The sequence below is a fragment of the Nannospalax galili genome, unplaced genomic scaffold (genome assembly GCF_000622305.1).
Source record: "Nannospalax galili isolate Female #2095 unplaced genomic scaffold, S.galili_v1.0 scaffold332, whole genome shotgun sequence".
Lineage (NCBI taxonomy): Eukaryota > Metazoa > Chordata > Mammalia > Rodentia > Spalacidae > Nannospalax > Nannospalax galili.
Window position 1 is genome coordinate 526,233 of NW_008333794.1, and position 13,267 is coordinate 539,499.

Genomic DNA, 13,267 nt, shown 5'->3' on the forward strand with positions numbered 1-13,267 from the left:
AAGAAACTGTGGAGTGCTGAGCCCTAAATAAGGCATCTACATCACATCCCCTCCTCCCAGTGCGAAGGGAATATTGTGGCACGGGGGCAGAGAGATTTTAAGAGCCAGAGGCACTGAATGAATACAGTAAAAGTGTTTTCTGGATATAACAAGGCAGTTTTGCAGATGAACTCACAGGGGCTATGACTGCATGCATGAGACCCGCACAAGATTAACCTAGACAAACTCTCAGCATGGCAGCAGAAGAGGTCAAGAAGTCCTATCATTAGCTACAGAGCTACTGGCAATTGATGGCTGTTGGGAGAGGGAGACTTCGTTTTCTTCAGGGATGAGGCTCCTGAGAGGCTGGCTACACATGCTGCAGTGGAAAGCTCTACACCGACACACATACTGGCAGCAATAAATGGACTCTGTGGGTGGGAGAGAGGAGAGAGAGAGAGAGAGAGAGAGAGAGAGAGAGAGAGAGAGAGAGAGAGAGAGAATATGAAATTGGGAGGGAAGTGGTAGTGAAGATAGGAGTTGGAGGAGAGGGAATGGGGAGGTGGACTTGATCAAAACACATTATATGCATGCATGAAATTCTCAATAAAAAAGAAAATTTTCCATTTATTTATCCATTTGTTTATGTGTGGAGGTTAGAGGACAACTTGTAGGAATGTGCTCTCTCGAGACTTCCACCATGTGTATTCCAAGGATTGTGCACAAGACATCAGGCTTGGAAGCAAGCGCTTTTACCCAGTGTTCGAGTTTGTTTCTTCATTGCTATGACAGAATACTCTGATCAATATCAACTTGAGGAGGAAAGGGTTTATTTGGCTTACATCTCCTGGATCACAGTTCATCAGGGAGTCCAAGGTAGGAACTCAGGACAGGAACCTGGAGACAAGAGCTGGAGCACAGGCCATGGAGGAATGCTGCTTACTGGCTTGCTCCCCTGGCCCCTGATCAGCCTGCTTTCTTATACAACACAGGCCCACCTGCCCAGGGGTGGCACCACCCACAGTGGGCTGGGCCCTCCCACATCACTCATCAAGAAGATGCCCCTCAGACATGGCCACAGGCCAGTCCAATGGAGACAGTTCCCCAATTGAGGCTCCCTCAACCCACGTGTGTCAAGGCGACAACTAAAGCTATCCAGCACACATGGGATATTAAGGGTGACACTATGGGGCAGTCTTGCCATCCTCAAAGAGTCTTTTCAAGTTTTATAGCTTGTATCTCCATAGGGGGAAAAAATGTAGTTAAAGCTCTACTTTACAACACACTAAAAAACTAATCAAAATGGATCAAAGAACAAAATGTAAGAGGCAAAGCTAAAACTCTCAGAACAGAAGAGGGGTGAAACAATGATCTTGGCATAAGCAATGATTGCTTGGCTATGACACCAGAAGCTCAGTAATGAAAGACAAGCTGAAACTCGTATTTTTTCTTTAAAAATTATTGTGTGTTCACACATGCCATGGTACATGTCTGGAGATCAGTTGTGGAATGTGGAGGCGACCTGTAGAGTCAGCTGTCTCTTCCCACTTTTACGTGGGTTCCAGAGACTGAACCCAGGCCATCAGGCCAGCAGTCGCCTTGAGTCATCTCACTGGCCCTGTTTTGTTGTTGGTGTTGGATTTTGTTTAAGTCAGGGTGTCATGTAGCTCAGGCTGGTGGAGGAGGATGGCTTTGAAATTCTGATCCTCCTGTCTCTGTGTCCTGAGTACTGAGATTACAATTATGTACCACAATAACCAGTTATATCTCAATTAAAATTATTTTATTTATTTTTATTTTGTGTGTATGAGTGTTTTGCCCATATGTATGTTAGTGTACCTGTGTGTGAAATGCCCATGGAGGCCAGAAGAGGGCATCAGATCCCCTGGAACTGGAGTTATAAATGGTTGTTAGCCACCATGTGGGTGCTGGGAACCTAACCCAGATCCTCTGCAAGAGCAGCCAGTGCTCTTAACTGCTGAGCCATCTCTCCAGTCCTATATCTCAATTTTATTTATTTATTTTTATTTAAAATATTTTATTTATTATTTTTATGTGTATGAGTGTTTTGCCTGCATGTGTGTGAGTGCACACATGTCGTGCAATGCTGTGGAGGTCAGAAGAGGGCTTTGGATTCCCCTGGAACTGGAGTTAAGGATGGTTCGTAGCCACCATGTGGGTGCTGGGAATCGAACCCTGGTCCTCTGCAAGAGCAGTCAGTGCTCTTAACTGCTTAGCCATCTTTCCAGCCCCATATCTCTATTTTTGAAAGACAAACACAATTAGTTAAAAAGAAAATACTATTGCAACCAGGATGTGGAGACCGACACACTCTTCCAGCCTGGTTCAGATTTCCCTAGTTTTTTTCTTGCCCTTTCAGCACCCTGCAGTTCTACAAAGGACTTAGTAATTATTGTGAAAAATGGATATTACATTAAAAAATCAAAACCCAGCTGGGCGTGGTAGCGCACGCCTTTAATCCCAGCACTTGGGAGGCAGAGGCAGGCAGATCTCTGTGAGTTCAAGGCCAGTCTGGTCTACATAGTGAGTTCCAGGCCAGCTGGGTCTACAGGGAGACCCTGTCTCAAAAGGACCAGAGGGAAAAAAAAAAGAAAAGAAAAGAAAAGAAAACCCCATAGTTATATTTAAGTCCATACATAGTTCTGGAGGCAAAATTCACAGTTCTCATTCTCAGAGGGGCATTGTAAAACTTATTTTGGTGACACAGGTCTGTCATCCCAGAATTTGTGAATCTGAGACCAGAGGATCCTAAGTTAAAGGCCAGCCTGGGCCACATAACCAGACCTTGTCTCAAACAAACAAACAAACCACACAGTTTATCTGTATTACATCCATCATTTTATCACATCAATCCAAATCTGGCTGGTTTTTCTTTTTTTTTTCATTTCCAGGTTTTAATAATGAATCTTAACTTTTGGGCACATTTACATATATGCAGCAAAAACACTCATACAAATAAAACTAAATAAATTAAAAAATAATAAAAGATCTGGGATAGTCCAACCCATGAATATGCCATAATTTCATTTATTACACCACCACACCAAACAATTTTGGTTTCTTCTTCTGGATGCTTTCCTCTGGATAAGGGATGGAATTAATGCAAACAAGTTTCAAGTTTCATGATTTCACATTGGTGCCAGAATCATCTGCATCCGTCCCAGGCAAGATCATTCCAGATCCAGAGCTTGTTGCTGCCCTGCCTGCATCCCCTCTCACTGCACACCCTGGTAGTCCCAAAGCTAGCCAAGCTCAGCAAAGTTTGCATACCAGGGACAGATGTAAATCAGAGAACAATTCCATGCATTAATTCACTCAACAAGAACTTACTGAGCAACCACTAGGCTCAACATTATCCACTGCAGTACAAGGAAGTAAAAATACAGGGTATTGGTCGGTGACTCAAGCTAGGAAGGAAAATCAGGAGAAAGGACAGTGAGGAGCGAATGGTGAAGCCTCCAAGAGGTGACAATAAGTGGGGCTGGAGAGATGGCTCAGCGGTTAAGAGCACTGGCTGTTCTTGCAGAGGACCCGAGGACCGGGGTTCGAACCCCAGCACCCACGTGGCAGCTAATAACTGTCAGGAACTCCATTCCCAGACTAACTCCAGTCCCCGACAGCCTCTTCTGACCTTCGCGGGCATTGCACTTACCTACATGCCGGCAATACATGCATACACACTAAAGAAAAAAAAAAAAAAAGGTGACAAGTAACTATGGGGCTGAGACCCTCCCGTTCGTACGCCACTGATAATTTCTTTACTTATTTATTTTTCGGGATTTTATATATCCGAACCTGGGTCCTGTAGAAGAACAGTCAGTGCTGTTAAACCGCTGAGCCATCTCTCCAGCCCCAATTTTTGGGGTTTCATCATGTAGCCCTGGCTGGCCTGGAACTCGCTTTATAGACCAGGCTCGTCTTGAACTCACTGAGATCTGCTTGTCTCTGCCTACACGCTGGATTAAAGGCATGCGCCACGGTGCTGGGCCACCAACACCCTTTAAATTTAGCCGCAAACGCCAGCAACACAGCAGAGTGAGCAACTGCCTAACCCAAACCTCAGGCCCGTCCCCTGTTCCAGGCCACGCCCATTTCCACTGTGGCCTCTCCCCACCCTCCCCTGCCACCCGGCTCCGCTTGGCTTAGTCCCTGTTCTCTGCTCCGGGAGCTGAAAGGGTTAAACGTGGGGCGGTTGTGCGCAGACGCAGCGCGAATAGTGCGCAGGCGCAGAGCTCTGAGCGACGTGGCCGGCCGGAGTCCGGAAGCCGCTGGTGAGAGAAGCTGCTGCCGGTCGCTGCTGCTGCGAGAATCTCCGTGCTGCCTGGAGCGCCCCTGGCACCATGTTGAAGAAATTCGACAAGAAGGACGAGGAGTCGGGTGAGGGACCTGGGACCTTCGGGGCGTCCTCTTTGAGGGCCGCCGTCCACAGCCAGAGGCCCAGAGAGGGGCGGGCACTTGTGCGCAGGTCCACACTGTCCTCCCAGGGCCCAAGCGTGCTTCGCAATCTGCACCCGCAGCCCCTCGCCGTGACTGCTGGGTGACCTTGTGCGGGTAAAGCTCCTCTCTGGGCCTCAGTTTTCCTGTCTTGCCAGAGGAAGTGCCCATCCGACCTCTTGGTATTTGCCAGAGCTGCGTTGGTGCCAGCCATGATGGGCGTAATCTGCAGACCCAGTCCTGCGGCTGCGAATGATGGTTTAAATTCATTCGGCAAACAGCGCACTTACTGAACGTCAGGCACTGTGCTCTATCCTGACACTGCAGTATTTGGAGCAAGCGGGACCCTCGGTGCCTGCACTAGGGATGTTAGAATGCTCACCTAGTGGTGGACCCAGACAGCAACTAGGTAGTCACACGTGTGACATCCGCTGTGAGGGAAACCTAGTCACAGGTTAAGTTCTGGTTGCACGAATGAATGCAAGACATGGCACTCTGGCAGGCACAGAAAGACTGTACCAAGGGTGGACTGTGGGTAAATGGTCTGGGGACATTGGGAGCCCCCTTAACAGGATTTATAAACAGTAGAGCCTTGACTGCCATTAGTAGGTGAGAGAGACTTCTTTCCCTCCCCTGTGTTTGGGAGAGTCTTGAAATTTAGGGTCACAGGCTGAGGGTGTAGCTCAGTTGGTAGAGTGCTTGCCCAGAGTACATGAAGCCCTGAGTTTGATCCATAGTACCACATAAACTAGGAGGTGGAGGCAGGAAGATCAGAAGCCCAAGATCATCCTCCTGCTACACATGGAGTTCAAGACCAGTAAAGGATATAGGAGACTGATCTCAGGGGGAAAAAGAGGCAGAGAGAAATTAAGAAATTCAGTCACAACCTATAATTGGCTTTCTCAACTATAGGTGGAGGCTCCAACCCGCTCCAGCACCTTGAGAAGAGTGCAGTACTCCAAGAGGCAAGTGTCATCCTTCATGAACACTTACTTGCCATGATATCAGAATACTGGCACATGTATGTAGAATGCTGGTTTAAAGAGCTTGTGCATGGAAAGACAGGAAGACTTTGTTCATTATGTTTGCTGAGTATCATTAATCAGTAGGTCAGCACAAGCAAAGATTGCACCAATGGTCAATAGATGACTTAAGAAAAACTCCATTTGAAAATAAATTTGTTCAGACTGATGTGTTATATGCACCATAGATCTTTCCAGGCCCTTTGTGAACTGAGGGTAGGAGGTAGGAGGGAAGTAAATTGGGCTGGCGGTAATGATTGTTTCTTCTCAGGCTCGGGTCTTTAATGAAACTCCCATCAACCCTCGGAAATGCGCCCACATCCTCACCAAGATTCTTTATCTCATAAACCAGGTAATAAGATGAGGCTTGGCAGGGAATTCAGGGAGAGGTGTGAAAAGTGGGAGGTACCCTTAGGCTGTTTGACAGCTCTGTGGTTGGAGCCAACAGTCCAGTCCTAGATCCCCTGACTTTCCAGCTCTGATGTGTTTTGTGAGTCTGAAGATCAGGCATGGCTGACCTGTTGTCCCAAACAGAGTCTTCTTTCTTGATTACCAAAGGGGGAACACCTGGGAACCACAGAAGCGACAGAGGCCTTCTTTGCTATGACCAAGCTCTTTCAGTCCAATGATGTAAGTGCACTGATCCCTGCTTTCCTGGAGAAGTGGCACCTCTCCAGGGTGATGGGAGGACCACCAGTAGGTGTGGACTGTCTTTACACAGATGGGAAGTCCTTCCTGACTCTGGCCCTCTCACTGAGCAGCACTGATAGGGCTTTTCCATGTCTTTCCCAGCCCACACTCCGCCGCATGTGCTACTTGACCATCAAGGAGATGTCTTGCATCGCAGAGGATGTCATCATTGTCACCAGCAGGCAAGTCTTAGACAGAAGGTGGCACCTCTAGTGGGTCCCTTCAACAGAGGCAGTGTGTACAAGGAAGAGACTTTTGATCATATGCCAAAAGTCCCTTCCCTGTGCCTTTCCTTCTGGGCCCATGCAGTGCCACCAGAGGATATTGCGTCCCTCTTATTTCCCTCACCTTGCTTTCCTTGCTCCTCCTTCCTCAACCCGAGCAGCATGGAACTTTCAGAGTCTTTAGTGAGTGCTAAGAAAAAGAAAAACAGCACAAGAAGTTTATGAGCAGGTCTCCTTACCAAGTACTGATTTCTGCATTAGGCTGGGTAACTTTGGGACAGACATCACTAATGCATAACTCCTGTCCTTGAGTCAAAGCTGAGCATGGTGGTGCATACTTGTAACCCCAGCACTTGGGAGGCAGAGACAGGAGGACTGCCTCAAATTTGGACCAGTTTGGGCTGTATAGCAAGACCTTATCTCAGAGAGGGGGGGGGAGGAAAGAAGGAAGGAAATTGAGGTTCACTTCTCTTATTTCTTCCTGCCGCTGTTAATGTGTGTATGGGATGCATACATCCGTTTTTCAGGTATCTTATGATGATACTTACTGAATGTATATCAGTCTGTATGTAGCATCAAATATGAACTCCATGGCCTCTGCAGCCCTAGGATTTACAAGCAAATAACCAGGCAGCCAGGCTATTAAGATAGACCACAGCATGGTTTATGGAAGTATAATGGGCTGTGATAGCAGTGCAAAAGGACACCCAACTTGATGTTGGACCAGAAAAAGCCTCCCAAAATGATCTGAATTCTAAAGGAGTAAGACATTGCAGGGCAGGGGTGGAGGTGAAGGGTGAAGCTGGTCCAGGCCAAGCACCACATGTGCTTGGCTTGGAAAGGAGAGCACAGTCCAGTGAGGTGCTTCTCTGTTTGATGCATTAGGAAGGCACTGTCTTAGGTGAGTGACCCAGGCTGGCCCTAAACTCATGCTAATTCTCCTGCCTTCACTTTCTGGGTGCTGGGATTACAGGTGTGTGCCACCACACCTACCTCTCATTTTAAGTTTTGTGCAACTCTCTGGAGCTGCTGTTTGTTTTGGAGTTTGGCTTGATGAGAAAAGAAGGGAGCAGTAGTCAGAATGCTGGTGTGGTAATCCAGGCATACATGGTAATGGACTGAAGGAGAGGGATAGTCTTGGATGTGGCATGTCAGCAGTACCTCCTTCCCCCTGCAGCCTGACAAAAGATATGACTGGGAAAGAAGACAACTACCGTGGTCCGGCCGTGCGAGCCCTCTGTCAGATCACTGATGTGAGTCCTGCTGTCCTCTGCCTGTTTCCCAGGCTATCGTGTGAGGCCTCATCCCGAGCACACTCTAGGTTGCCTGCAGCTCTCTGAAGGGTGCAGTGGGGTAATACACATGAACTCTGAGGAGAATGTTTGTTGTGCCGTGTACCCACTGTCCCCATGACTGAGTACTCTTCTCCCATTCCCACAGAGTACCATGCTGCAGGCTGTTGAGCGTTACATGAAGCAAGCAATTGTGGACAAGGTGCCCAGTGTCTCCAGCTCTGCCCTAGTGTCTTCTCTGCACCTACTTAATTGCAGCTTTGATGTGGTCAAGAGCTGGGTGAACGAGGCCCAAGAAGCAGCATCTAGTGATAACATCATGGTTCAGTACCATGCACTAGGACTTTTGTACCATGTATGTAAGAATGACCCACTGGCTGATAGTAAGATGATCAGCAAGTTAACCTGGCATATCTCTGGTGTGTAGCTGTGGCAGGGGCCTGCAGGGATGGGTTGAAGGTAGAAAAAAATGTCTTGAGGGTCCTGTCTTCTCAGAAGAGAATCAAGAACTCTGAGAAGGACTGGGATGACAGATTGTTGGGACTGGGATTGGGCAGGAATTTGCCAGGTGGGGAGAAGGAGGATGGCATCTGTGCTGACTGTCCTTGGTCTCAAGACCAGGACAGTGAGGAGGCCCCTGGCTGCATCTGAGGGGGGAAAGGGGGTGTGACAGGGCAGGCACCCTTCCTGTTGGTCCCTTAACAAGTCCTACCGCCCACAGCACCTACTGAAGTGCAGCTTCGATGTGGTCAAGCGCTGGGTGAACGAGGCCCAAGAGGCAGCATCTAGTGATAACATCATGGTACAGGTGAGATGTGAGCTAGAGTGTTGTTGAAAACAGGCGGGTGTACCACATAGTTGTCATTATCCACTCAACTCAGGTGCTGGTGGCCTCTGACCTGGGTAGGCTTTCATCCTTCCGTCATTAGGTTAGGGGAGATGGGGCCTTTGAGGAAGAAGCCAGGGCAGCACATGGGAGCTTGAGCAAAAGAATCTTACTGGTGGCTTCTGCAATAGCCTAAGTGTGTGAATAGGCAGCTGAGCATATTTTAGAGAATGGGCTGTCACAGCCCACCAGTCCCAGCAAGCAGAGGCCACCTTAGTCCAGGCCATGCCAGGCTAGCTTACAGCAACATGAGGTTTCCATCTAGGAAACCTTCCTCTGTGACCTAGGCCTAATATTCCTTCCTTCTGAGTCTCAGTTTCTTTGTTTGTAAAATGGGAAGAGTGAGGATTAAAGAAGACATGTAATTCAGCATGGGAAAATCTGGTTTGTCCCTTCCCTTCAGTGCTTGTCTTTCTCTTCACTCTGTGTGGGTCTCGCCTTCAGGCTCAGCTGTGACCCCTCAGAACACCTCTGAGGATCAGAGACTTATCACAAGGAAAGCACACAGAACTGCCATATCTTGGCCCTGAAATGCCACTTGACTAAGAATGATCAGCTAGAACAGGAAGTGACTCTGGTACTATATATCTCCAAGTGGCATCCCTGGGCTTCTAGCCCTCCAGTCCCAGCTTGGCCATGAGTGGGACGGATAAGCAGGCTCATCCTCTGGGTTGTTGGATTTGTGGCTGTGTCCCACATGTCCATGCTCATGTCTTACCCACACCTCTCCTCACTGAAAGACTACCATGGCAGCTCTTCCTTTCAACTGTGGTATCGTGTCCCTCTCCACATCTGTAGTCATGCTGCCTGTCAGGTCATTGCTAAAACTCTGGATCACTTGAGGGCTCCGGTTGGCGTGTTGAGCATAATTATGCTGGGGGCTGGGCACACAGTGCCTGTGGCAGTTGTCACAGTACCTCTGTGGGTATGAGTGATACACTTTTCATAGAAATGAGCCAGCCACAACCCACAGAGGTAGAGTGGCCAGTCCAGGGCTGCACAACAGAAGACCTGTCCTTCTGTGCCTGTTTCTCTTACTATCTCTTGTCTTCCAGTACCATGCTCTAGGACTTTTGTACCATGTACGGAAGAATGACCGGCTGGCTGTCAGTAAGATGATCAGCAAGTTTACCCGGCACGGGCTGAAGTCCCCCTTTGCGTACTGCATGATGATCCGAGTGGCCAGCAAGCAACTGGAAGAAGAGGATGGCAGGTAAGGATACCCATCTCCTGCCAGCTAGATGATGCCTCCTCTGTCCTGTGTTTCTGGACTGGCCCCAATTTCTCGTTGCCATGTTCTTTTGTAGCCGTGACAGCCCACTGTTTGACTTCATCGAAAGCTGCTTGCGTAATAAGCACGAGATGGTGGTGTATGAAGCTGCCTCAGCCATCGTCAATCTGCCAGGCTGCAGTGCTAAAGAGCTGGCTCCTGCTGTGTCAGGTCTCCATCCTGTCCCTCCCCTGCCACAGATTTTGCCTGTTAGGCACAAGGCCCTGAGCCACAGGTCGTGAAGAGAAGTTGGCCTCAAATAGGCCATGGTCTAGGGGTGTCAGACTGAGGTGGGCTGTTTTTAGTTCCCTCTCAACACTAAAGAGCCTGAGGTATATAGTGCAGACTAGCACTGCCAGGCTAACCGACTCCAAAGGAGGAACTGGGGTTGGGGCTCAGGACCTGTGAAGCCCAGTGTGCTCACTGGGGCTGCCCTGGAGCTTACAGCCGGGTTCGCTGGCACTGCTCTTAGCAGATGGGCAAGTCTGGGCAGTCCACTCTCCTCTCCAGGCCTCACTTCCTTTCTGCAGGGGTGGATGACCATCTTACCTGTAGGTAGTAAAGATGATACAGTCCAAGCTTCTCAGCCCACTGCCAGATACCATCATGGATTACTAAGGAGAGTCCAGCAGCCTTGTGGTGTTTGGGCTCTAGTCAAGTCACTGTCTCATCTGCCTGCGCCATGCTGATATTGGGATGAGAACAGAGACTATGTGCCCAGGAGTTAAGGAGCTCAGGGGCTGGTATAGGAGAGTGGTTATGCTGAGAGTTTGAGAAGGTTGTCTACACTGGATTCCAAGAATGGGAGAGGGGTGAGCATTCCACCCAGAACCAGCGAACTCTAGTATGACAAGAGAGCGGGACTGATTGGGCTCTCTCTTTTTCTAGAATTCCCCATAGCAGTAATGTAAACTTGATCAGGTACAGAGATAGGGTTCATGTGTACAAGGAACAGTCTCCCATCCTCCTTGGGGACAAACACAAAAAGAACTTAGCTGGATACTTATTTCCTCCCTGTTATGTCCCTATATTTCCAGGACAATGAAAGACATAAAATAGAGGCTTCAAAAAATGTTACTCTATTTTAAGAAAAAAATTAATTCCAAAAAATGGCAAGAGAATAAGAGTGAAGCAATAAAGGAAAGAACTTGGATGTTCTAGAACACAGCCCCATTCAGGACTATATTTGAGGACAAGTGTTAGCTGTGAGCTTGGGGCAGCCAGGACGAGGAAAGGATATGGTCCCTGACACACACAGTGGTGTTCCACTCTTTGGCATTGTTCCAGAGAGAAATAAACCCTGTTTATTTAAGGAAGGCTTAGCTCAAGCTTGGTGCTGAGAGGACGCGCCATTGGGTATTGTGAACATGGAACGATAGGTGGCTAAGTGCTCAGGCTGCAGATGTGGACGGACCTTACCTTTAACACCACTTCTGCCACTGAGTGGCTGCTAACCCAAAGTCACTTCATTGCTTTTCTGTGTACACCTCAGCCTCCCTATCTGTAAGATGGGGTCATTGTAGCAGCTGTTCCCTGGGGTTGAGCAGAATCAGACAGGCATGGCGGCTACCACATGACAGGACCTCAGTATATAACTGTAGATAGACACTCAGGGCCCTCACTGAGAAGGTGCAGGACAAAGTAGTTCTGTCAACAGGGAGCTGAATAGAGGGTTTTCCTGTGATTGACCTGAGAGCTTGTTCACCCTTGGTACCATGCTGTTCCTGAGTCCCCAGATGTTCTACTGCCTGGGATCAAGAGCAGCCTGGCATATGTGTCTGTCTCCCTGCAGTGCTCCAGCTTTTCTGTAGCTCACCCAAGGCTGCACTCCGCTATGCTGCAGTCCGCACTCTCAATAAGGTAATAGTCTAGGGATGGGGAAGATTGGGGAGGATGGGGCAGATGGGAAGCAGATCTGATCTACTAGTGGTAGGTGACTCCACCCTCTGACCTGGCTGGGAGAGGAGTAGATGTGGTCCCCAAAGGACCTCTGACCAGGCCCACCCTATAGGTGAAGTGACAGAATTGGGTGCTGCACTGCATCTCTGTCCTCCCTACATAGGTTGCCATGAAGCACCCATCAGCAGTGACTGCCTGCAATCTGGATCTGGAGAACCTGGTCACAGATTCAAACCGCAGCATTGCCACATTGGCCATCACTACCCTCCTTAAGACAGGGAGCGAGAGCAGTATCGACCGCCTTATGAAGCAGATCTCTTCCTTCATGTCAGAGATCTCAGACGAATTCAAGGTACCAAGTACCCTCACAACACACAACCCCCAAACAAGGGTGATGCTTCCTGAACCTGCTGTCCATATCCACAGGTCTGACCAGGTTGACTTGGAGCTGGCTGGCTTAGGGTTGGGATGTACACAGCCCTGCCTCCAGACCTTTGTCCCTTTGAACTTTAAGAACAGTAGGTTTAGGCCAGTGAGGGGCTTCTTTATTCATTCTTGAAGTGTTTATTGAGCACTTTATCTGTTCTGGAGTTTCAGGAGAGGAGACAGCAGTGGATAGGAGGGATACATGCTGTTATGAAAACATCCCTTTAGTCTGGCGAGATAAATGGTAACAAACAAACATGTATATAAGACCAGTAGGCCTAGAAATGCAGTGAGGAAGCTATGATTGCACGAGTAGCTACTGGTGAAGCAAGGGTAAGGAAGGCCCTTTTGCAGGGTGAGCCAGCAAAATGCCTCTGCCCAGGAGGAAGGGCAGAAAGGGCAGGAGCAGGTGTGTGGCAGGCACCAAGGAGGCAGGCCAGCCAAGTGCCAGGACCTCTGGGGATGTGAAGGTGGTGATGTCATAGCAGGATGGGGCTGGATACTGAAGGTCCTGCAACTCGTGATAAAGAGTTTAATTGTAAAAAAGATGCTTGTAAAGGTGGCAGTTTGGGGATTTCTCTTTTTTCGTTATTTTTTTTCTTCTTTGCCTCAAACTCAGATTCTCTGGCTTTAGCTTCTCCAATGCTGCTGGATTACTGGTGTGTCCACCCTGCCTGGCTTTTGTAGTACTTTTTATATTTTTTTGATTTTGAGTTTTCTAGACAGGGTCTCACTTAGTAGCTCAGGCTGACCTGGATAGAAGTCAAAGTAAAGCCCAGGCTAGGCACAGCCTTGAAGCAATCCTTCTGCTTCCGACTCCCAAGTGCTTAAAGTTATAGATGTGTGTCACAGTCTGGCCTGTAGTACTTTTTTTTATTTTTTTATTTTTTTTATTTAATAACCATATAATTAGAAGAAGCATTTCATTGCAACAGCATTGACATATTCAATAACAATTTCCAGAGCTAAGATGCATCTCTTTCAAAATTGGCTGTAAATTTTTAGGTTTACAGTTGAATTGATACAGTTATACAATATTGTACTCCGTATAACCCCCATAAGACATAAGATTAAAATGAGGTTTTAAACTTTAAAAAAGATCTCCATTTCATTATTAAAATATT

General features: G+C 48.1%; 1 protein-coding gene across 3 annotated transcripts in view; it reads left to right on the forward strand.

Moving 5' to 3' along the window:
- The first annotated feature begins 4,226 nt into the window (after nt 1–4,226).
- The window catches only part of Copg1 (coatomer protein complex subunit gamma 1), a 32,659-nt gene continuing 23,618 nt past the window's right edge, over nt 4,227–13,267 (forward strand). Inside the window, exons 1-12 of one of the 3 annotated variants that reach the window (XM_008828545.3) lie at nt 4,227–4,377; nt 5,347–5,399; nt 5,728–5,808; nt 6,015–6,086; nt 6,249–6,328; nt 7,548–7,623; nt 7,811–7,989; nt 8,142; nt 9,604–9,761; nt 9,856–9,989; nt 11,611–11,678; nt 11,881–12,069. In XM_008828545.3, coding sequence (XP_008826767.1) covers nt 4,341–4,377; nt 5,347–5,399; nt 5,728–5,808; nt 6,015–6,086; nt 6,249–6,328; nt 7,548–7,623; nt 7,811–7,989; nt 8,142; nt 9,604–9,761; nt 9,856–9,989; nt 11,611–11,678; nt 11,881–12,069 — 1,128 coding nt within the window. In that variant the 5' untranslated portion in view covers nt 4,227–4,340. Of the gene's footprint in view, nt 4,378–5,346; nt 5,400–5,727; nt 5,809–6,014; nt 6,087–6,248; nt 6,329–7,547; nt 7,624–7,810; nt 7,990–8,141; nt 8,143–8,382; nt 8,471–9,603; nt 9,762–9,855; nt 9,990–11,610; nt 11,679–11,880; nt 12,070–13,267 lie in introns of all 3 variants that reach the window. The other 2 variants (XM_029561323.1, XM_029561322.1) reach the window with 2 other exon arrangements.